At 36.6% G+C, this 25,649-nt stretch overlaps 1 protein-coding gene across 1 annotated transcript in view; it reads left to right on the top strand.

Annotated features, from left to right (window-relative positions):
- EXOC5 (exocyst complex component 5) overlaps positions 1-25,649 on the top strand; it is a 55,915-nt gene that overhangs the window by 5,298 nt on the left and 24,968 nt on the right. Inside the window, exons 2-9 of the mRNA XM_040477248.1 lie at positions 15,170-15,264; positions 15,856-16,003; positions 17,982-18,176; positions 19,682-19,746; positions 22,259-22,287; positions 23,447-23,556; positions 25,000-25,044; positions 25,147-25,287. Of these exons, the coding sequence (XP_040333182.1) occupies positions 15,170-15,264; positions 15,856-16,003; positions 17,982-18,176; positions 19,682-19,746; positions 22,259-22,287; positions 23,447-23,556; positions 25,000-25,044; positions 25,147-25,287 (828 nt within the window). The remainder of the gene's footprint in view (positions 1-15,169; positions 15,265-15,855; positions 16,004-17,981; positions 18,177-19,681; positions 19,747-22,258; positions 22,288-23,446; positions 23,557-24,999; positions 25,045-25,146; positions 25,288-25,649) is intronic.

The raw sequence follows: 25,649 nt of genomic DNA, 5'->3' as shown, positions 1-25,649 counted from the left end.
TATGTATATTTTATATACATATATATGTATTTGTTATATTGCAGTATTACAGGGAGATATATATTGACAGATAATACAGTGTAGTACAAGTACACAATCTCTTCCTGGGATAATTAGGAAAGCTTTCATATAGTATTGACATATAAACTGGGTATTGATAGATGACTAGAAACTTCTCAAGCAGAAGAAGGGGGCATTCCAAGGCAGAGAGAGAAGTGACTAATTTTTAAGGTGAGCTGTGTTCAGGAAAACATTGAGTTGAGAAGAGATTGGGTCTGTGTATGCATGTTTTAGGCATGTGGAATGGTGGTTCATAGCAAGGCATTTGAACCACAGAGGCAGTTTGGGGGAATCTTTGAGAAAGCCTCATAGGCCATGCCTATGGGGGCTGCCATGACTTTTGTTGGAGGCGGGTAGGAGTGGAGAGGCAGATAATTTTAATGTTACTGTGAAGAATGGCCTTCAATGAGGAAGAAATTGTTAGCTGGTAAAATAGAAGTCATACCCTGCCAGGCATAGTTCTTGTCTAGGCAGGTGAAATTCTGACCTAATTCGGTGGGGACAGAGAAAGCAGGAAATTTGGGAAGACATTTTGGAAGAAGAATCAAAAGATTTTGATTACTGAGGAGTTAATTCCAAATTTATGAAGTTAGAAAAGTAGGTGGTTGGTGATTGATTAACTGTGACAGAGAAAATAGGAAGGACCCTTTCAGAGGGAAGGGATCATGTATTCATTGTTTAAATCTATATTTTAAGTTTTTAGTAAGACATCCTGGTGAAGAAGTCCAGAAGGCAGTTGGAAATATGAATTAGTATTTCAGAAAGACACCATAGGTGGAGATAACCACAAATTATTATGGGGATCTTCATCTTTTATGTGTGGCTGTTTAGACCTGGGAATGGATGACATCTCTCAGCTTTATCCCTTACTATTTTATGATATTGGACAAGTTACCTGACCTTTCTGTACCTGTTTTCTTATCTGTAAAATGAGGATAGTAATAGTACCTACCTTAGAGAGTTATCTCTAAGATTAAACAAATTGATGTTTGAACTTCTTAGAAGAATGCCATTAGAAGAGTAGTAGCTTTTGGGGCAGCAGGCTGGCTCAGTCGGTTGGGCATCCGACTTCAGCTCAGGTCATGATCTCACAGTCCGTGGGTTCGAGCCCCATGTTGGGCTCTGTGCTGACAGCTCAGAGCCTGGAGCCTGCTTCAGATTCTGTGTCTCCCTCTCTCTCTGCTCCTCCCCTGCTCATGCTCTGTCTCTCTCTGTCTCAAAAATAAATAAAAACATTAAATTAAAAAAAGAAGATTAGTAGCTTCTTAAAATTAATACTGGTAAGTGGATTGAGAACAGGATTAGATTGAGAATAGGTCAGGGAGAAAAAGCCTTCAAAGGAGACTAAGAAGAAATAATCCTGGAAGTAGGAGATCACACTAGGGGGAGAATTACAAAAAGGTGACATGGAGACTTGTGTTTTCCAGGATGGCCACTATTTGCTATCCTATAATGAGATGTCGACACTCCTCACGTTGAGAGGTAGGGTCCATGTTGCCTTCTTGAATCTAGACAGGACTATAACTATAGAAGTGATGCTATGTGATTTCCAAGGTTAGGTCATAAAAGGCGATACGCTTGACCTTATTTGGATTCCCCCTCTTAGAACCCAGCGACCATACCACATAGTCCAATGAGAAAGCCAAGGCTTTCAGTTCTGACTGAACTCCTAGCCCATAGTCAACATCAACTTGCTAGCTTGAAAGTAGATCTTCTAGTGCCAAGTTGAACTGCTTCAGCAGATGTGACGTGGAACAGAGACAAGATTCCCCTCCTGAGTCCTGCCCAAATAGCAGAATTGTGAAGAAATAATCATCATTGTTATTTTAAGCCACTAATTTATTGGAGTGGTAATTATGCAGCAATAGATGTTTGGAACTGGGGCTGATCAACTCCTTATCTACACCAAGATTTAGTAGGCTTCTGCCACTCTCAGTAGAGAGGTGGAGGTAGAGGCAGATGCTTAAAGAGTAATAATGGTTTTATATTTAAGTATTTTGTAGACTGAATTTTCCAGTCAAGCCAACCTGGTAGTGAACTTTTGGAATGAACAAGCCTTCAAGTGGAGGATCATTTATTGACTGTGTATGTGTAATTAGTGTAAAATATTGAGTCCCTGGTGTGTTCTGGAGCTGAGTGGTATGTAATTTAAAAGTTTTGATTGCTAAAAGTTTATGTATATAAGATATTTTAAAAACTTATACTTTTCTGATTCTGTTTTCTTTCCTTGGAATGGAAATATGAAAATAGTAATAACAATATAGTTAACTATATCATATATATACATTTTTGTTAAGGATATAATGAATCAAAAAAATGAACAATTCCTTGGATCTGCGTGCTTAATTTTATTCCAAAAGTGTTTATTAAGTGCCTGTAATACACTGAATGTGTAAATTGGTAAATGCATTTGATTTGATTTGAAATGCTAATGTAACATTGTTACATACTTCAGGTGATGATTTTCATGGTCTTTGTATAATTTTAAAAGATACTGTAATAGAATGGAAAAATCTCTGGTTAGAACACTGGATTAATACCTTGACAAGGCTTAAATTTCATTGCCTCAGTTACTTATATATAAAAAGGAGTTGAAGGGACTAGGGTAAGATGATATTTAATGACCATTCTAGCTTTAAAATTTTTAAACCTAATTTGTGATTCTTTTGAGACTGGTATAAAAAATGCCGTAATGTTCTGTTACCTTTCTCTTTTGGGCATGGAAATCAGATACTACTTTACTGTCAGAAGTGAGATATACTCTATTCTGAAGAGAGATTTTGTGTAAGAGAAACTAAAATGTTTCATAGGAGTCTAAAGTACCACCATGTAATTGTCTTCAAAACAGTTCTGCTAATAAGATTAATTGGCTCATTTTATCATAGTTTAAAGAGCTGCCATCTCCTTCAAGATGGATATTAAAAATGACTTTAGGGGCGCCTGGGTGGCTCAGTCAGTTAAGCGGCCGACTTCGGCTCAGGTCATGATCTCGCGGTCCGTGAGTTCGAGCCCCGCGTCGGGCTCTGTGCTGACAGCTCAGAGCCTGGAGCCGGTTTCAGATTCTGTGTCTCCCTCTCTCTGACCCTCCCCTGTTCATGCCCTGTCTCTCCCTGTCTCAAAAATAAATAAAAACCGTTAAAAAAATTTTTTTTTAAAAATGACTTTAAAAAACTAAAACTGTTCATCTCAGTGTTGCAGGTAGTTTTCAAATTTAACCTTGTAAAAGTTTGCCTTAGTTGTACTTAGGTGTCCTTTAAAAATTTTTTTAAATGTTTATTTAGTTTTGAGAGAGAGAGAGAGAACAGAAGCGGGGGAGGGACAGAGAGAGGGAGACACAGAATCTGAAGCAGGCTTCAGGCTCTGAACTGTCAGCACAGAGCCCAGTGTGGGGCTTGAACTCATGGAGTGCAAGATCATGACCTGAGCTGAAGTCAGACACCTAACTTACTGAGCCACCCAGGTGCCCCTGTATTTAAGTGTCTTAATGTGCTTTGTCTTCCTACCTTTCCCTAGGTAGAATGAACCCATTTTGTGTGCTTTAAAAAAAAAAAACAACCACCAATACTCAATAAATGTAATCCATTTCTTAATCTGCCATAAAACACATAGTCTCATGAAAACCAAATCAAGTGGGGCTAAAAAAGGAGAGGCAAAATGTAGTAACTCATTTAGTTCCAGTGTTAGAATTGCAAGGGTTCATATTTGGTTTCTGATAAAATTTTGGATTCATACTACCATAGAATGCTTGTTCTTTATTTTTGGCATGTGGGGTGGTAGTACTGCCTTTCTGATTTTGTATGTATGAATCAGGGCTTGATTTTCAAGATCTTCTGCAGGGGATTTGGCCATGGTCCTAACTAGCAAGTGTTTTGATTTATTGTGCATCTGTGGTGCTCAACATTATTCTATTGACCACAGTTGGAAAGCAAGAGAAATGTATGACATTTCAGCAGATGCTGCCTCTGCTTTCAATTTAAGTGTGGGGAAGAGTGAAACTTACAAAAGTTATTGTAAAACAATAAATGATAATAGTATAGTGTTCTGTGTTGAGGTTTGAATTTCTAAGCCTCTTTCGGGTTTAAAGAGTGAAGAAATCAGTGGAGGTCATGTAGGGAAGGAATTCTTCAAGGAGGAAATGGGAATTGAGCCAGGCTTTGAATAATTATATAGAGGTGTTTAAATTGTGGGAGGAGAAAGAGTAGCCTTGTGGGATGAGTTACCTGGCCACATGTAAGGAAGCAGAAGTAGCATGGGTATGAAGAGAAGACTGAAATTGGCTGATGCTAGCTAGTGTGGCTGTTCATTTTGGGGAGCAAAGAAGTTGGGTAGGAAATGTAAGATAAGAATCTAAAAGGGTAAACAGAAGAGTGTGAACTTGATAGTTTAGGAATTGCATAGAGAAGTTTCTGATGAAAAGAAAGCAGTGCCTTTTTTTTTTTATTTTATTTTTTTATGTTTGTTTTTGAGAGAGAGAAAGAATGAACGAACATGGGAGGGCAGAAAGACAGGGAGACACAGAATCGGAAACAGGCTCCAGGCTCTTAGCTATCAGCACAGAGCCTAATGCAGGGCTTGAATTCGCCAACCATGAGATCATGACCTGAACTGAAGTCGGATGCTTAACCAACTGAGCCACCCAGGCACCCCAGAAAGCAGTGTTTTAGAGATTAGTTTGGCATGATATGCACAATAAATTTAAGAAAAATACTTTGTAGGTAGTACTTGAACCCATGGTTTGTTGGCTTAATAGGATACAGAAATACTTCTTTCGGAAATCCTTTGAGCCTTATTTTTTAAATAATTAATTAATACTTATTTATTTATTTTCTTGCATAGGCTAGGGCAAAATATTACAGTTTCTTTGAGTTTCTAGGTGGTTGTAACACATTGTATTGGATCTGTTTTGGGAAAGGATGCTCTAAGAAATATAAAAGTTCACTTTTCTCAAACAGTGTTAAATTAGGGATTCATGTTCCTGTCCAGGGGCTTGATGTCTTAGTTTTTAATAGAAATAACTACAAACTCCATGTTTTTCTTGTCATTGGTAGCATTTGTAAAAAAATATGAAATCAGTTTGACTACAATAATGAGTTACATAAAGCTGAATTTAATATAATAGCATTTTAGTCTATAGTGCATAATTCATAGGTATTTGTTTTTGTTGGGACAATTTTTGCTTTTAATTACTATAGTGAAATAGAAGGTAAAGATATAACTTTGTCAGGTTTGTGAAATTCTGAAAGATTTTTGGGGGGATTATTTACATGTATTTTTGAGAATCCTTTGGGGTGACTTGGTCATTTGGAGGTCTTAAAATCTGTTAATTTGGCTATCTTTCTTATTGTAAATGCCTCTGCAGCAACATTAAGTATTAGAGAGCAAGTTATTGGGATTCATTTGTTTGGTTTTGTTTTTTTGCTTTTTTTGGAACTTTCATTCCACTGGGAGCAGTAGCTGATTTATCTTAAACTCTAGTGATAATTTGCCTCTGAGATAAAACCTGCACTTTGCTTCCAGGACACTCCTTCACTCCTGAGTTTTCTTCCTCCTTCTCTAGTTCCTCCTACTTGGTCTCTTTTGTTGGATCCTTTTCCTTCATTTATCTCTGAATGTTGTTGGCATGCTGTTCTCCTTCCTAAATTTCATCTAGTTCTGAGATTTTAAATAACTCTAATTTTATATCTAGCTCTAGTTTCTTCCCTGTAATACACTTATTTTTCTAATCATGTGCTATTTTCAATTACTGTATATTTAATAAGCCTCCACAACATGTCATATGCAAAACAGAACTCATTTCCTCACTCCCTCTTGCATCTCTTTCCAGTCTCAGTAAATGACACTACCCATCATTCACACAGTTGTTCAGTCTGCGTTCCTCCATGAATAATCATGATTTCCTTTTTAACTTTGTCTCCACATCCAATCCAGCAATTTGTGTGAATATATTCTTTAAAATGTTGTGAATCTGACCATTCTTTAGCATCTTCACCACCGTCACTTCCGTTTGAGCCATTATCATCATCTCTCCATTGGACTACTACAGTGTTGCAAGTTGAGTTCTCTGAAAAGCAGACTTTGAGACAGAGTTTCGTGTGCAGAATATTTTTTAGGAGATACCCTTGGTGTGAATATCTGCGAAGGGACAGAGTAAGGATGCAAGATCGGGCGTATGGAGAAATAGAGTTACAGTGTTGGCCCAGTGAGAGTGTTTTTGGCCCCTGGGGCGAGTTCTGAAACAAAAATAAACTGTCAGAGTTGTCCTGCTTTAGACCAAAATTGTCCCTATCTTAGTCATTTATATAGACCACACTGGGAAAGGTATGATATTGAGTGAATTGATTCTCTGCAGTTGAGGTGATCCCTGAAAATACTGCCAGCTGAAGGCTCTCTACTGACAGCATGGCACTGGTAGCAGCTGGAACAAGTCCCTTCTTGAAGGGAGATCTGGATAATACATCAGCGTGTCTACCACAGACCACTTCTGTGCCACTAGGCTCCACTTTTTCATACGCATTTGGGGAGCAGCTCCTTTGGCATTCCAGTTGGGAGGAAAATTAGAAGAAGGTTAGTGGGATGAACTGTGGTTCCTGCTATTGTGACTGGTTTCAGGTTGCAACTGATAATTCTCTCTTCTATGTTTCCCTTCTCTGTTCTCCATTCTAATACCCCCTTACTTTCAGCTAGTGCCTCCACTACTCTTGGTGGCTTAACTGGTTACCATACCCATCTTAGGCCAGGGTTGCTACACTTGTTTGTGTACTTTCAGAATTGGTCAAAGGAGTACCAAGAGTACTCCACAAATATATCTGTGTGTCACAAATACTGTTACGGTACCTATTGTGTAATAGCAGCCCTGCCTCCTGGTAATCAGAATCTGTTTCCTCTGCCAAGATGGTCACTCCTCTTCTTGCCTTTTATCCTCTGGATATAAGCAGCCAAAGCCCAGGCAGCACTTATAGTTTAATGGGACTCTTACTATATTCTCAGGCAAAGAGATCTTTGCCTCTGGACATCAAGACTCCAGAATTGTGGGAATAGCAAGTACAAATGGAGAGTCATTATAAGCAGGACCACTTCTGCTTTTATACTTTGTTCTCAGACTCTTGTTTTTCCTGTGGGAACACAGCATCATGTAAAGGTTTTATTTTTTTTTTTAAGTTTATTTATTTATTTTGAGAGAGAGAGAGCACAAGTTGGGTAGGGACAAGTTGGGTTGGGTAGAGAGGGGGAGAGAATTCCAAGCAGGCTCCACGCTATCAGCACAGAGCCTGACACGGGGTTTGACCTCATGAACCATGAGATCATGACCTGAGCAGAGATCAAGAGTTGGATGCTTAACCAGCTGAGCCGCTCAGGTGTCCCTCATATAAAGGTTTTAAATTTGGAATATATACCACATCTTGTAGAATAGTGCTCCATCTTTGTTGAGTTATTGTCTCTGAACTGGCGCTTCAGCTATGCCTTCAGCAGACTGTTCCAGTGCCCTATTAGACTGACAGCTTCTGGGTGGTGTGCTTTGTGATATGACCAGTGGATCCATGGTTACCTTGTCTGCTGTAAAATGGGTCCTTTACTCTGATGTGATATGTGGGTTCCAGTGCCACAGGAACAGACACTCCCTCTGAGGAGAGGCATACCCAACTTGAATGCTTTTATTCTTGTCAGAATGAATTACTCATCCAAAATGGAAAGGAACCAGGTAATCAGCTTGCCACCATGTGGTTGGGTTAGTAGTCTTCTTGAAGGATGGGGTGATTTCAGGGGCTCAGAGTTGGTTTCTATCACTGTTAGGCTAGATATTCAGTTTTGACAGTACCTGGATCAGCCATGGTAAGTAGGACCTCATGCTATGGGGGCCATGTTGTCTCTGTACTGTGTTCTTTCTGTTCATGTCCCCAGTGTGCTAATGCTGGGTAAAGGCTGGCTGATGTCAACTGGCAGAATCATTTTGTCTACTTGGTTGTTTGATTTTTCTTCCATGGTGGATGTCCTCTGGCGAGTGTTAACATGTGGCACAATGATCTTCACACTCTGTGCCCACTTTCATGTGACCATGCACATGCCTCTATCCCAGATTTCTCTGTCTTCAATCTTCCAGTCTTTGTCCTCTCATAGTCAGGCCCTTTGCCATTGTCTGTGAGTCCATATATATTCTAAACTAAGGTCAGTTCTCTGTCTACCCAAGATGATGGCCAGATGTCTTTACCAAAACTTTGACTATTGAGAGGATTTTTCTTGCCACTGAATTTTAAGGCTTCCCCTGAATGAAGTTTTAATTACTGCTGCTGTCCATTTTTAGTTGGCACCCACATGCCTAGCCAACTCTCTGCATGAGCCAAGTTCAGGCTGTTTCCTTCTCCATCAGCAGGTTGTAAGAGATGCCCCATAAGGCTATCCATGTAAATTGAAGGAGAGAAGCTAGCACAATAATGGTAGAAGTTTGGCTTCCTGCTTATGCAGTTTGCTTTCTGGTCCTATTCATGTTTGGTTCTGGGTCTACCACATCCATCTAGGTTAAATAGTTTCTCAGTCCGTTGACATAATATCTTGGTGAGTCTTTTAGAACCCAACTCATGCTATGTAGTTCTGGATGCAGGTTCACTTCCTGCTCTGTGGTTAGGTGTGCTGTCTCTACCAGGGTCTAGTAGCACACTGGGAATTATTTCTCAAAAGGTGTGTAATCCTCTGCTGTATATGGCATGATCTTGCTTTATTATCTAGCAATTTGTGTTGTGATTATTCACTGAGGTTTGCCACAACTCCACGTGACATTGTTTCCCAATACTGATACCTTTAATACTTAAATTAAGACTGATTCTTTTAATACCATAGGGTCTGCAAAGTTGTATGGCCCAGACAGCAAGGTTGGTTGTATGGCCCCCACTTCTTCAGAGCCCTTTCTTGCTTTTGTGTCGCTTGGTATACGTGCCAGAGCATGTGTGCCCTGCATGCAGAACCTGGAAAGTCCTATCAGGTATTGTGTGTCTTTCCTTGTGGTGGGATGTGCAAGGTACAATAATTCTCCTTTACTTTGGGTGAGATGTCCTGGAGGGCCCCTGACTACCTTAAAATTTTACTGATTCAGTGTGCCCTGGAATCTTTGTATAGTATATACATGAGTACATGTATCTTACCAAGATTCCACCAATGATGTCAGTTATGTATGATGGATCAGTAAGGTGTTCTGCAGAATGTTCATATGGTACAAATCATGTTATAATAGGAGAGTTCACATAGTCCTGAAGCAAAGCTATAATTGTATACCACTGTCAGTTCTATGTGACTGTAAACTCTCTGATCCTCTTTTTTTTTTTTTTTTTCCCCAATAGGGACAGAAAATAGTGTATTTGCCATAGAAAATAATGTATTTGCCAAATCATTGGCCATATACCATGAGGCTTGGAGAAACTATATCTGGCATGACAGATGTAAAAGGCTACTTTTTTGTTGATTTTGAGATAAACACCTTTCAGGATTTATCTGGTTTTTGTAAAAACCCAGACTGATGAATTAAATTAGAAAATTGTGGGGAATATTGCCCGAACATCCTTTAGATAAGGGGTTGGCAAACGTATAGCCCCTGGGATAGATACCTGTTTTTAAAGTTTCACTGATATACAGCTGTGCCCATCTGTTTATGTATTGTCTATCGCTACATTTGCACTACAGCTATAGAACTGAATGGTGATAAGAAAGATTGTAAAGTACTTACTGTCCAGCTTTTTAAGAAAAAAATTTGCTGATCCTTGCTTTAGAGCCTTAAGAATGGCACTAAATTTTGACATTCCACTTGATTTACTACATTGAGTACAGAGGGGCAATTTCAGAGACTTCTTGGACTTCCCTACTGTGAAAGCTCTTACTCTATAGACCAAGGACCCAATGTGGGAATTATGTCAGCCATCATATGTGCCTGTCCCTCTTACATGTTTGCGGACTGGGAAAATGGCCAGTAGTTGGGCTAATGGACCCATTGGATCAGTGATGAGCTGGATCTTGGCTCTTGTATATCTTCACTCTCTTGAGTGCATGATGCTTGGAGTCCATCAAGTATTGGAATCAACTAGGACTCTGTATACAACAGACCTCAAAATGTTTGAGTATTTCCCTTTACCTTGTGTACAGTTAGTTATTCAAGTAAATGGTTGTACCTCTTTTGGCAGGGGGAAGGAATAGTAGAATCATTACTGCATATACTTGCTAGTATATTGCAGAGCCCTTCATCCTGGGAACCTGCCTTTTCTTCATTCATAGCTGAAAGTGTATCAAAGTGCATCCTACAATCTCTGGGCTCTACTACCTCTTGTACCTTATCTACAACTGTTCTCCCATTCACTCACTCTGCTAGTTACACTGGTCTCTTGTCATTGCTCAAATACTTTTTGTTCTCTGTACTTGGAGCATCCCTTTCCTAGATGGCTTATTCCTTTAGATGTATTCAGGTCTTTGTTCAAAATTTATTTTCTTAGACCTTGTCTGATCACGTTTACCAAAATAACCACTTTAATCCATCACTCTGCATCCTTTTTAATTTTCTTCATAGTTGTTATTTATCATGTATCTGCTCGTTTGTCTGTCATTCCCTTTCATGATATCCATAAGAGCAGAGATTTTCTCCTGCCTTGTTTACTGCTATTTCCTTGGTTTATAGAATAGTCAGTAACATCTAGTAGGCTCTCAATGAATATTTGTTGAATGAGGGAATATTGTATTTTGAGAAAATTGAAATATTTCATATGAAAAATTCTTATTTTTCTCCATGTCAGTAATATTTGTCTGTTGATGTATGAGTTTTGGGGCATATATCATTTGATAAAACTTGTGTATTGAAATTAATGAACAGTGTAACATATTTAATTAGAAATTGCAACTACTATAGGGGCACTTGTACCCCAATGTTTATAGCAGTACTCTCAACAATAGCCAAATTATGGAAAGAGCCTAAATGTCCCATCAACTGATGAATGGATAAAGAAATTGTGGTTTATATACACAATGGAGTACTACGTGGCAATGAGAAAGAATGAAATATGGCCCTTTGTAGCAACATGGATGGAGCTGGAGAGTGTTATGCTAAGTGAAATAAGCCATACAGAGAAAAACAGATAACCATATGGTTTCACTCTTATGTGGATCCTGAGAAACTTAACAGAAACCCATGGGGGAGGGGAAGAAAAAAAAAAAGAGGTTAGAGTGGAAGAGAGCCAAAGCATAAGAGACTCTTTTTTTTAAAAAAATTTTTTTTTCAATGTTTATTTATTTTTGGGACAGAGAGAGACAGAGCATGAACAGGGGAGGGGCAGAGAGAGAGGGAGACACAGAATCGGAAACAGGCTCCAGGCTCCGAGCCATCAGCCCAGAGCCTGATGCGGGGCTCAAACTCATGGACCGCGAGATCGTGACCTGGCTGAAGTCGGACACTTAACCGACTGCGCCACCCAGGCGCCCCATAAGAGACTCTTAAAAACTGAGAACAAACTGAGGGTTGATGGGGGGTGGGGGGGGAGGGGAGGGTGGGTGATGGGTATTAAGGAGGGCACCTTTTGGGATGAGCACTGGGTGTTGTATGGAAACCAATTTGACAATAAACTTCATATATTGAAAAAAAAAGAAATTGCAACTACTGAATAATAAATAAAATTAACAAATGAGAACTATGATTATTAAGTATTTACATAGGTATGCATGTGCAAAAACTGACAGGGAAAAAGAACATTACTGGGTAAAGCTATTTGATGGAAGTATTGTGGAGTTTTGGAAGAGCTGACTACTTCGTAATTAATTTAGCTTTTTTTGAAGAAAAAACTCTGGATTTAACCAAAACTGAAAACTTGGACCTTTGAAATCAGATAAATCTATATGACCTTGGATTAAATAACCTTTTTGTATCACACAATTTCACAGGTGTAAAATGAATGAATATTAATAAAACCTACCTTATAGAGTTGTATTAAATGATACTAAGTATGTAAAGTGTTAGGCACCTAATAAACTCTTAAAAATTAGCTGCTGTCAGCATTTTGTCATTATTTAGGAATAATTCATATGCTTGTCAGATTTCCTGAAGTTTGTAAGTAGCTGAGTTTCTAAAGATCTAAGTATTCGCTCTAAACATAAATTCCTTGATCTTGAGTCAATGTTTCCCAATTTATGTATGTAAATTAAAAATTATTAGACATATGTCAACTTTTGTTTCAACACAAATGAAATTGACTAGAGAGAGGTATGATTATCTAAATGATGATATGTTTGCTAAATGAGTTAATTGTTATTTCAGAGGGTCAAAATTTTTCCTTTGCAGGATATCTAATTCATCATTAGGGTTTAATTCTCAAACATGTCAGCACATGGATAAACTGGTTTATTTTTTAAGTAGTTAACAATATTCTTTATTTTCTATGCCTTCCGCGTTATCAGATAGCTTTCCTATAATGGAAATCTTATGAGAGAAACTGGATTAATATAACTGCTATTTTTTTAGTTATTTGACCACTATAAAAGAGCCTCTTGTAGGTAAAATATAAAAAGTCTTTAAAAAATTTTAATGCCCATTTATATTGTTTTGTGTTCTTACTGTTTAGCGTTTACTTTTTGGGGCGGGGGGCAGTCAGCGGTATTAACGGTCGTAAAAGCTGTATGGTTTTCTTACAAGATATGATCCAGTTTGACAGTTGATATTAGATCTTATGTATAGATAGGCATGTGACAGTTTATCAGTTGTCTGAGAAAATTATTAGTTTACATTATTGATGGGTCATACAATTAGTATGTTTATAAATTTAAGTAGAAATTTCAAAAGACATGATCAGTGATGTGTGTGGGCCTTCATGTGACAGTTTTCTCCTTTTTAGCTTCACCTGTTATCCTTACCACCTAACTTTAGGTACAAGGAGCTACTTGTAGTTTCCCATATTTGCCATTCAGTTTTACCTAGTAATAGAATAGAATGATTTAAATCTCAGCCCAGCTTGTGTTGTCTTGAGTAAGTAATTAACCTCTCTTACTCTCAGTTTCCTCAACATAAAGTGAGGATGAAATAGGACCTCCCTTCTAGGTCTTATGAAGAGAGTAGTAAATGAGGCAATGCGTGTAAACTGTTTACATGAGCTGTTATTCTTGTTGGTACATATTCCTGTTTTGGGCACATATTCCTGTTTTTATGATGATGGTTATCCATAGTCTGACTGAAATTCATCCTCCCATTCCTCCTCTCACATCAGACTCACGTCAGTGAAACCAGTCTCTCGAGTACCAGTGTGATGATAATGATAAAAAGAGCAAACTTCTTATCTGTTGGCGTTAATAGTCACCTCTCTTGTTCCATCCAGATAAGCTCTTTGTGATCTATCCATCTTCTCAGTTCCACAACTAGGTTAAGTTCTATCTTCTTTTTCCCTAATGATCTGGAAAGATATTTGTTCCATTTTTGTCTGGATGATTTTTCTTCTTTCTTTTGGTCTCAGCTTAAGTGTTAAGCTCTCAGAAAGTTTGCCAGTTGTAATTCCTGTGTCTTACCAGTCTTCTATCCCTTAGTGTCTTCCTGTCATCTCTGTTTCTGTTGTATAGTCTTGGATCCAGGACTTTTTTTTTTCCCCTTACATTTATCACAGTTGTAACTAGTTATTTCTGTAATTGTTTAATGTTGGCATCCTTACCTAGAAGATCATTTCTTTGAGGCCTTTCAGGAACCCTGTCTATTGAATTACAATTTGTATTCTCAATACCCACCACTGTGCCCAGCACATAGCAGTTGCTCAGCAAAATTTGCTGAATTAATAAATAACCCCTTTTTTGTTGTCCAACTACCTGTTGAGGTAGCGACTTATTCAGCAGTGTTAATATTAAAGTTTGGGCACAGGTTCTTAATTTTACTTGTCACATACTTTTGCATTCTTTATAATTTCTTCTCTATTAGGTTGTGAGTTTCCTGAGGTTGCAGTTTTTTAATACATCTTTTTATTCCAAAGCCTAACAGCGTGCTTGGCACTGGAAATTTTATTGTTTAATGAATGTTTATGAATGAAAATATGTTTTTAAGATATGATTAACAAATAGGAAATTTTGCAAATAATAAGAATTCAGACTGGAATCACCAGCAAATGGTAGCAGTCTAAGTTACATGCTAAGTGGGAAGCAATACAGGATACCCATTTACGTGAAAGAAGATGGTATGAAAAATATGTACACTAGCGTGTATTAGTCTAAAAAATTCATTGTCAGCTGCTAATGGTAAAGATTTGAGTGTTTATTTTCTTGATTGGATCATCTGCTCTAATTTTCTTTTTTTCATAATAAATGCTTTTTTTCTCAGAAAATTTAGAAAATTTTGTATCCTACTTTTTTCAGTATTATAGATGAACATTTTTTTCTCATTGCATGATTTTTCAGCATGATTTTAATAGGAACATGGTTTTCATCCTGGAAGTTTGTCATAAATTTTCAATAATGATTTCATTAAGTATTTATATGAACAATTTTTCAGTATTGTACATAATACTTAGTGGATGTTCTGTAAAAAATTTTGTGTTCATATCTGCTTTTCCCTTAGAATTTTAAAAGTAGAATTACTAGGTTAAAGGGTATGAGTATTTGTAATACTGTTTATGTTACTAAATCATTATTTATTATCCTTTAAAAATATTGTACATGTTAGATTAGATGAGAGTGTGAATTTCAGTTTACCCTCTCCGATATTGCATATTATAATTACCAAAAACAAAACCAAAACAAAACAAAAAAACCCCACCCACTTTGCCAGAGTGTGAGGTTAAAAACAAAAGTGATAATTTGACCTGATTTGTTTACTAGTGAAGCCACATATATTTCATGTTTCTTGTTTTTCTTCTATAAGTTGTGTCCTTTGCTCATTTTCCCACTGGGATGTTCTAACTAGTCATGATACTGTTCTGATATTTTAATATCCTAATTTTTATTAATTTGATTTTTTTCAATTGAAAAAGCCTTGCACATTTTAATAATGTAGATGTATTTAAATGATAATTTAATTCTATTTTAAGTTCTCACATAGTAGAACCTGTTTAATTTTTGCAAGTAGCATTAAGTTATCTTCTATGAAACTTTTTAAAAGAACACTTATTTTGTATACTAGGAGCCTTTTGTGGCAGATGAGTATATTGAAAGACTTGTGTGGAGAACCCCAGGAGGAGGCTCTAGAGGGGGACCTGAAGCTTTTGATCCCAAAAGGTGAAGTAAAAATGTTTTTTCCCCATAGATCCACCTAGTTCAAGTTTCTGTTTGGAATAGAGGTGACTACTGAAATTCATTTCAACGTTTATGTAAAGGGGTTTTAGTTAACAGTTGGACGATAAAGACACAAGCATTAGAAGTCAGGGATTGATTTATTTTCTTTTATATTTCTTTTAGAGAAGGATTTTAACTGGTATGAGGGGAGGAATTTTATTGTGTTATAAGAATTTAATATTTTCTTCAATTAGTAATAAATCAGAAAAGGTTGGTTCTACCTGTAAAATAAAAACATGTTGAATATGTTGTTTTAAGTGTAGTTATAAATCAGAGGAACAGAAAGTCATTGCCCTGGAATGCACAGTATTATTTTTATATAGCATGTTTATCGTTTTGACTGTTTTCTGTAAAATTGGTTTCTATTCTGGCAGAGATTCTGAGTGAGGTTTTCATTCATGTTAAAGATAATTCCTAAGATGCTATAGAGAAAATTAACATCATTCCTACCTTAAGAAATGCTTATTAATATTCTGTTACAGATGAACTGGTCAGTTCCTAATGATTAATCATACTCTGATTTTCCTCTACTAGGTTATTAGAAGAATTTGTAAATCATATTCAAGAACTCCAGATAATGGATGAAAGGATTCAAAGGAAAGTAGAGAAACTAGAGCAACAGTGTCAGAAAGAAGCCAAGGAATTTGCCAAGAAGGTACAAGAGCTCCAGAAAAGCAATCAGGTAAACACTGATTAAGCAATGAATAGTTTATACAGATTATATTTTTATTCCCTTCCACTATTAAGTTCTTAAAGAACTCTAGTCAAATAATAGTAACCATTGAGGTTTCTCTCCACCGTTTGCATCCCTGGGGAAAAATGTCAATGAATTGTTGTGAGGCACTCTTAGCACAGACTTGCTTTTGATCCATGGTTTGGGATCACAGTATTCCCTTCTTAGGTTGGAGTGGCATCCAGTACAGTCACAGTGCATTCTTTGAAGAATGTCACTTGAGCTGACCTGCATTTTTAGGGGCTCATGATTAGCTTGGATATTTAAGTGTCATTTGCATTCTCATTTAAACATAAAACAAAGCAATAACAGAACAGTATTGCCTGGATCACATTTTTCCCTGATCTGGGAAGTTTTACAGAAGTCACGGAATATGTGTCCCCATGAGAATTGTAGTATAACATGGGGAAAGTGAATGCAGTACTCTTCCTCAATCCATTTTGAAGTAAAATCAAATCACAGCCTGGCCCTGGGGTAAGTAGGCCAAATTTCTTAGCCCTTCTTAGGTCCTACACTGAATCTGGAATCTGTGAACCCCTTTTATGGCCTGGGCCTGATCTGGAACTTGATTGCCCTGTATAAGTGTAGTTCATGGAGCATTGTGTAGTATTGCTGCCTCCCAGGGGCTGTTTGTTCTTTAGTGTTAGGGATTAGCAAACTGATTTCTGCTCAGATTTTATTTAGTTAGATTCCTTCGCTTAAGCATATATGGCTGTGAGAAAACATTTAATAAAGTCAGTAGTTTACATAAGATAGAGGATGTGTTTTTACATAGTCAAAGTGATAGATTCCAAATACTTCCAATGAAGTTTTTTCTTGGTAATAATAATGGTATTATTAGTTAACCTAACAAGCTCTGGAGATAAGTCTGCTCTGCCACTTACTAGCAACTTAACTTCCCTGTGCTTTAGTTTTTTTCATCTATAAAAATAGGTGGTTACAAGGATTAAATAAGTTAATACATATAATATGCTTAGAACAGTGTCTGGCCCAGAGGAAGTCCTTAGTGAATGTTTGCCTCTCCCCCCCCCCTCCCGACCCCCATCTTAACTTAAAGTAAGAGTGAAGTGTCATACTGAATTATCACCAATTTTGTTATTGGCAGTTCTAAGGCATTCATTGTGTATAATTTTCATATACCACAGAACAATCTCTATAGTCAGAAAAGAGGAAAATATGTTAGGAAGTATTGTACCTTTGCTTCATTTAAATAATTGTTATAGTCTTTTCTGTTTTCAAAACTGGGCAAGAACCATCTTACCTTATTTCTAATGTTGGCATTGCTCTTCAAATACTTAAAATATGTGTTAACTACTCTATTTATTTTTGAGAGAGAGAGAGAGAGAAAGCACGAGCAGGAGAGGGGCAAAGAGAGAGGAAGAGAGAGAATCCCAAGCAGGCTCTGTCAGCGCAGAACCAGACATGGGCCTCAATCTCACAGACCATGAGATCATGACCTGAGCCAAAATAAAGAGTTGGACGCTTAACCAAATGCGCCACCCAGGTCTCTCAATATTCTATTTTTAATTAGTGTTTTTCACGTCTGACGTATTTTGACTCCGCGTGATGGCAAGCAAATTGTCCAGATCATGGGTCCCTTTGATACTTAGTTCATTGTTTTCAGCACTAAATGGTACTGGGAATGTTGTTAAACAGGATACTGTTTTGTTTCTAAACAAATGTTGATAAAATGTTTTAATAGTTAAAGGTATAAAAGTGTGCAAGTTTGTTAAAAAGTTTTCAGATCATGTTATGCTGCTAATGGGCATAAGTTGTTTTTGTAGTTTACCTCATATATAACTTCTATATTATCTTTAGTTACCTAAGTTAGAGAGTAGGGATGAGATTGGTGCTCTGGGTTTGATATGAATTAATTTATAAACTGGATTCTCTGATTATATTTTATGCTTGTGTACATTTTTCCTAGGTTGCCTTCCAACATTTCCAAGAACTAGATGAGCACATCAGCTATGTAGCAACCAAGGTCTGTCACCTTGGAGACCAGTTGGAAGGGGTAAACACACCTAGACAACGGGCAGTGGAGGCTCAGAAATTGATGAAATACTTCAATGAGTTTCTAGATGGAGAATTGAAATCTGATGTTTTTACAAATTCTGAAAAGGTGAGCACTATCAGAATGATAAAAGCAAGCTGCATCATTAATAGCAATGCCCTAATTATTACTTTCAAATCACTGAGTAGCTGATTTATTGAAACTTTTTATTGTTCTGAAATGTGTATTAGTACACTTGCCTGCAGATTCCTGATGAAGTGTGTATATTCAGATTTTTAACTACAGGATTATCTTGGCATTTTTGTTTATAGAATTATGTGTGGTTTGGAAATGCTGAGGTAACTATGTTAATAGTTCTTTCCCATAATTGACTTATAATATTAACAGAATTTAATAGTTATATTCTGTTGGGTTTAGGGGGTGGTGTGACCTAAATCATTGATAAGCTGAAATATCTTTCTGCACAAGGAATTCAGAGTTTCTGGTTTCTGTTGCTTAAATAAAGAGCTCTAGTTTGGACCAAAGAGATTGGAAAAATCTGAATTGTTTATGTTAATCCTTTTCATGGCACTAGTCACTTAGTACTGGTCTGAGGGTACACGGTATTGACTGTTCTGCAATCTTGAAAGAAGGTTGTTTAGCTGACTTTCTTCCCCCCCCACTGTATGTCACAGTGACATACAGACAAGGAGAGAAGAGATAACTAAAACCAGAATGCTATGTTCACTATTGTTTGGCAACAGTTTGTTTGGCCCTGCTGTTGTCCACTTTGCTTGCCAGACTTCACATGAGTGCTTGGTTAGAAAGATCTGTGTTAATGTTTTTAGCTCTTGCTTCATGTTTGTAAGAGTCTCTTTATTTTTTAGTGTAAAAGAAAGTGAGTGATCATAAATCAGTTACTGAAGGTGTGCCAAAACTCAGTACTTAATTGAAACTTAAAGAAAAAGAGAATATTGTATAACTCCCCCCACACATTAGTGTAAGTAAGCATGGTCAAATACTTGCATTTCAAGAACTTTCGACCCTTGGCCTGAATCCTTTAGTTCCACCACTTAAAGAAGTACACCTCTGTACCATATTTCATTCAGGAGACTTCATATTCAACTCTATATTTGCTTTTAGAACAAGTTTTATAAATTTATGTGTTTACTAAATGATAGGTATTTTAGCTGTTTTATTTAGTTATATTCATTCAGTTCAGCTTAAAGTTGGATATATGCAGCAATATGATCTGAATTATTTTCATAAATCTTGTTTGTCTTTTTTGGGTTCATAAACCAGAAGAGACACTTAGGCTTTCAGCAAGCAATTATTTTAATTTTTTCAGAGTAAACTTGAACTGCAAGTTTCACTGGGAAGGGATTATGGCATTATAAAATCACAAAATTTCAATACCAGAAAGACAGATGTTTATGTTTTATTGATTCATTTATTGATGATAATGTATTTCTGTTGCTCACAAGGTTTTATTTGTATGGATTTTAAAAGATAATTGTTGGAGTGAGGGTCTATTGGCATACATAGGGGATTATTATTTTTTTCAAATATAAAGATATATTTGGTATGTATAGGGTTTGTTTTTTTAATTATTGCTTTCGTTTATTTTTGAATAGATAAAGGAGGCAGCAGACATCATTCAGAAGTTGCACCTAATTGCCCAAGAGTTACCTTTTGACAGGCAAGTTCATTTCTCAAGAGCTAATTTGCATGTATGCTATAATTTATAAAGTTTCATTTTTCCCTGTATGTTTTTGCTTATTCAACAAGAGTTTATTGAGTACCTCCTTTGTACAAGCATAGTATATAAGAGTTGATTGAAAAAATATAGTTTCTTAATATCTAAATTTAGTGGTATACTTTGAAATACTTTCAACCTTTTGTCTTTTTTTTTTTAAGTTTATTTTATTTTGAGAGAGAGTGCGTGCATGCACAAACGGGTCAGGGGTAGAGAGAGAGGGAGAGAGAGAATCCCAAGCAGTCTCCACACTGCCAGCAGAACCCCAGACACGAGACTTGATCTCATGAACCCATGAACCGTGAGATCATGACCTGAGCCATGATCAAGAGTCAGACACTTAACTGATGGAGTCACCCAGGTGCCCCTCTTTGTCTTTCTTCTGAAAAAAAAATTGCTGAAGAATTTTGAAATTTCCTAAAGTGATGTTTTAAATTTTCATTTTTTGTGGACTCTGATAAGCTGGAATGGAGGGAATGGGGAAAGTTTAAACATGGGGCCATTCAGCTGCTTTTTCTTATATCTAGATGAGAGTCCTTAGACTTTATGGAGTTTTAGACACCTTAAAAGTTGATGAAAGCTAAAAAAGTTTCTTCAGAAAATTCAGATCCACACAGATTGTTATAAGCAACTTCATGGAATTTTAGACTCTTTAGCCTAGCCACAGACTCCTCCTTAGGGACTTCAAAATTGGACCATTTCCTTAAATGGGTAAAATGTGTAGATCACAATAAGTTGCCTGATAATTGTTGGATAATCTCTCCATTCTATTCTGCATATACTCATCTTCTCCTATTTCTCAGTTACATATTTCTCTTACAATTCTGTTTTAGTCTCTGCCAAGCCTTGGAGTTGAATATGTGTCCTAATTAGTTTTAATTCTTTCGCAGAGATCAGTATGGCCTTACATGCATTCTATTCCACCATGACTTTGATACATCAGTTTTGTATAACTCTGCTTTTTTAAAAAAAATTTTTAATGTTTATTTATTTTTGAGAGAGAGGCAGATTGCGAGTGAGGGTGGGTTAGGGGCAGAGAGAGAGGGAGACACAGAATCTGGAGCAGGCTCCGGGCTCCAACCTGTCAGCACAGAGCCCAACGCGGGGTTCGAACTCACGAGCTGTGAGATCATGACCTGAGCCAAAGTCGGATGCTCAACCGACTGAGCCACACAAGCACCCCTGTACAACTCTACATTTTTATCACCTTCTTTATCTGTCTTTGCCATCTCTTTTGCCAACCATCCTCCTCTCTCTCCAAACTGATTACATAGGATCTCTCAACATTACTTTTTCATAACGTACATTCTCCCTTGATATTTAAGATTTTAAAAAATTCTAGTGTAGGGGCGCCTGGGTGGCTCAGTCGGTTGAGCGGCCGACTTCGACTCGGGTCATGATCTCGCTGTCCGTGAGTTCAAGCCCCACGTCAGGCTCTGCGCTGACAGCTCAGAGTCTGGAGCCTTTTCGGATTCTGCGTCTCCATCTCTCTGACCCTCCCCTGTTCATGCTCTGTCTCTCTCTGCCTCAAAAATAAACGTTAAAAAAAAAAAATTAAAAAAAAATTCTAGTGTATGGTACTATGTAATATTTTAGTTTTTGAATTTGCAAAGATTGGATGGTTCGTCTGTAACACACATTGCTGGGTCCTTTTTATGACTTCTATGTTTCGTATACTGTTCTTGTTATTTTTCTTTTAAATAACAGTAATGGAATTTTTTTTTATGAAAAAAATCCCAACAGAAGGGGCAAATAAACAAATAGGAATTTAAAATGTTAGCGAATAGGGCCACCTGGGTGGCTCAGTCGGTTAAACATCCGACTTCGGCTTGGTCATGATCTTAGGTTTCATGAGTTCAAGTTCTGCATTGGGTGAGCTTGAGCCCCTGCTCTGAGCTCCACATTGACAGTGTGGAGCCTGCATGGGAATTTCTCTCCCCCTCTCTCTCTGCTCCTCTCTCACTTGTGCACACTCTCTCTCTCAAAAATAAATAAATTAAAAAAAAAATCTTTTAAAAACTTGTTAGTGAATATAAGCAGAGACAATAGCTCAGTGTTGGGGCTGGTGGGGTTGTTAATGCCTCATATAGGACATCTCCCTCTTTAACAAGTTATTGGTTATTCAGAGTGAATTTCATAAATGAGAACTAGCCGCCCCATCTGAATGGCCCAAATTCAGTTTTGTTACCTGGCATGCTTACTATCAGTACTCTTTCCCTCCTGGTTGGCTGACTAGCTGGTTTGTTTGCTTTCCTTCTTTCCTTCCTCCCCCCCCCCTTCCTTCTTTCCTCTCTTCTTCCCTTTTCCCCTCCCTTCCTTCTTTCCTTGATGATGACCTTTAGTACAAAGGTTTCCCTTTCACTCCCAGACCCCATTTCCCCTTTTATTAACATCTTAGATTACTGTGGTACATTTTTCTCTAGTATGAACCTCATCATTGGTTTTTATTTTCCAGATTTTCAGAAGTAAAATCCAAAATTGCGAGTAAGTGGAGTTTGATTTATTTAGTAGTTGTGAATAGGTGATAAAAATACTTCTGTAAAAGAAAAATAGTAAAAGGAGAGATAGTGGGAACAATGTTACCTTCTCACCTTATCCCTGAGTTTGACTCCTCTTCCTTGAAGCAGTCATTTCCAGTTTCTTAGGTATTCTTCTAGAATATCCTATGGATATACAAGCATAGGACATAAATCACATATACATGTGTAGAATTTATTCCTACTGTCCCTGGTTATTTTTAAATAATTGGTAGCATCCTATACAAATAGCTTTATACCTTGTGTTTTTAATTTAACAGTGTATCTTGGAGGTTGTTTTGTGTCCATGTATCTGTAAAGTAGGTTCTTTGTCTTAAAAGCTAAGAGCTTTTAACTTAAAAGCTCGTGTGAGCATTTCAGTATCTTTATAACTGCTTACATGATTAGTTTTATCCTTTCCAATCTTTGGATTATATTTTAAGCAGATCATTCTGGGTCTCTGGAAAAGCCATTATATTTGCAGGCTCCCATGGTAATTTGAGTCATGTTTGAGAGACCATTGCATAGAAGGTTCAGAGAGCCACCTATTTTCCCAAAAGTGTTACAATAAGAATGACATAGATAGTTGGACTTCTTGGCAACGTTTCTGATTACTGTAGATTAACACAGCATTCAGGTTTTCACACAGAACATTAGTAGCCTCAATAATGTAGTGAATCAGACACCATGTATTATTTGGTGTTAAATCCACGATAGTTCATGGTAAAGACATCTGAATTCTAGTAAAGAGTTCTGTAGTCCTCTTCACCATTTCTACAGCTTTATGTTTAAGATTTTTCCTATCTCATACTATCAGAAATGACATCCAGAGGTTTATCTCAGTCAGCTGCTTTTTTAAGTAACAGTGGTAAGTGGTAGTCAGACCAAGGGAGTTCAGCTGTTTTCCTGGTTGGGAAGATTTCTTTGTCTTTAAAAATATAGATTTATATTATATCATAGTGTATTTTAGGGGCTAGACTCACTGCCTATAATCACATATTGTTTTTATAAGTCTTTCAAAAGAAGGCTAGATCCATAGTCATTATGTTTGTAAATAATTCATGTGCTTGTAAATAACTTGCATACGTTGTCCCGTTGTAGCTGAATTACTTCCTTTTTACTTTTAGGTAAATACCATGATTTAGAATGCCAACTGATTCAGGAGTTTACCAGTGCTCAAAGAAGAGGTGAAATCTCCAGAATGCGAGAAGTAGCAGCAGTTTTGCTTCATTTTAAGGTAAATAGTAATTATTAAAAATGAAGATTAATCTTCAAGATTGTGGAGATTATATAAATTCTGTATATTATAGTCACCGATTATCCTGTTAGTTGTATGACTCTCACAGTGATTATTTTTATTGTTTTGAACAATTTAAATGTATATTTCATATCTCTTCCATAAATTATGTTAAATTTTAGGTATTTAATATTATATTCAATAAAATTTTATCAATGACTTTTTATATTGGTTGACATAGAAAATCATACTGTCTTCTTGTCTTTTTAATTTTTCAGTCAAACATGTTATGAAATAGGTCAAAAGTAAAAAGATTTAGCTTTAAATATCTGGTGGAATGTAGGAGCCAGAGATTAGATGGAATATAATTAGTAAAAGACTTAAATCCAGAAGATCTTAGGTAGTAATACAAAGAAATACTATCTTCTTGGATTTTGAATTAGGGAGAGAATCCCTATAAAGAAATTAAAGAAATAGTGCTTTGCAATTTGTTTCCTTTTTTTTTTTTTTCAGAGAGAGAATGCAAATAGGGTAGGGGGGCAGAGGGAGAGGGAGTGGGAGAGGGAGAGAGAGAAAATGAATCTTAAACAGGCTCAGCACAGAGCCTGATATGGGGCTTGATTCCATGAGCCTGGGATCATGACCCAAGCCAAAATCAAGAGTCGGACTCTCAACCACCTGAGCCACCCAGGTACCCCCGATCTGTTTATATTTGTATCTGAGTAGGAAATAGGAGTTTTTTGTTGGACTTTTCACTTACAAGTAACATACTAAGCATTGAGAATGGCTCTTGACACAATAGTGTACTTTGGCATTGCTTACTTTACTTGTTTTTATGTATGATTTGTTAGTGGACAAAAATCATTATAGAGAGCTTAATATGACACATTATTTTGTTTAAATACATTCTGCTAAAATGGATTTAATTTTAAAAGTAAATTTCCAGAATGCCAGTTAAATACAGCTCTGTTCAGAGTCTTGCAAGGGAACACAAATGCTTTGAATCCAAGAGTGGAAAGAAGGAAATATATATATATATATATATATATATATATATATATATGAAAAACATAATGTATTTATTTATATATATTAATAACCTTTTCTCAAGACTGAATCTGTGTGTGTGTGGGTGCATGCATGCATATACATGTTTTGGAGTTGAAGGAGATTGGCTAGGTGATCATAGGCAAAATGACTACAAAAAACTCATACCAGTTTTCTTCTTTCATTCTAAAATCTTGCAAGGATATGAACCAGGTGATCAATTTCATAAAAAGCAACTGGGAGAATTTCATTTAATCCAACAACTGTTATTATTGGTGATTTATTGGGACATAGACATAGCTTTATTACATATAATAATTTTTATTGAGGTTATTACTGTTGTGATTATTGTTATTAAAACAGAACTGTGATAATGTATTTCTTTCTTTTTTGTAGGGTTATTCCCATTGTGTTGATGTTTATATAAAGCAGTGCCAGGAGGTAACCTAATAGTACAATTTTCTGGATTTTATTTTATGCTAATTTGTATTTTAAAAACCATTTTAAAATTATACATTAACTATGTAAAATGCCTCTGTTTAGGGTGCTTACTTGAGAAATGATATATTTGAAGATGCAGCAATACTCTGTCAACGGGTAAACAAACAAGTTGGAGATATCTTTAGTAATCCAGAAACAGTACTGGCTAAACTTATTCAAAATGTATTTGAAATCAAACTACAGGTAATTTTAAACTATGACTAAGTAATTCTTAAGGCAATAAGTGATTTTTTTCTCTGTTTTGAAAGTTATTTATTTGTTTTTTAATTTTTGGTTTACTCATGTAATGCCCTTTGGAATAGTAATCTCCTTATTCAGTGAATGGGAAAAGAATAACAACGTTATGCTTTTTTAAAAAAATATGGTTCACCAAGAAAAAAGGTGCTAATCACCAAGCATCATCAGAGCACATGTTTAAAATTTGTGTAGCAGCAGTACAAGTCATAAAACGTTGTAGAGGGGTAGCCTCAGATTGTTGTTGTTGTTGTTGTTGTTTTTTGAGAGAGAGAGAGCATGCTAGTAGGGGAAGGGCAGAAAGAGAGGGG

The sequence above is a fragment of the Herpailurus yagouaroundi genome, unplaced genomic scaffold (genome assembly GCF_014898765.1).
Source record: "Herpailurus yagouaroundi ecotype Mexico unplaced genomic scaffold, PumYag 141, whole genome shotgun sequence".
Taxonomy (NCBI): Eukaryota; Metazoa; Chordata; class Mammalia; order Carnivora; family Felidae; genus Herpailurus; species Herpailurus yagouaroundi.
The sequence above is the reverse complement of the archived record's forward strand: the minus strand, read 5'-3'. Positions and strand labels throughout refer to the sequence as shown.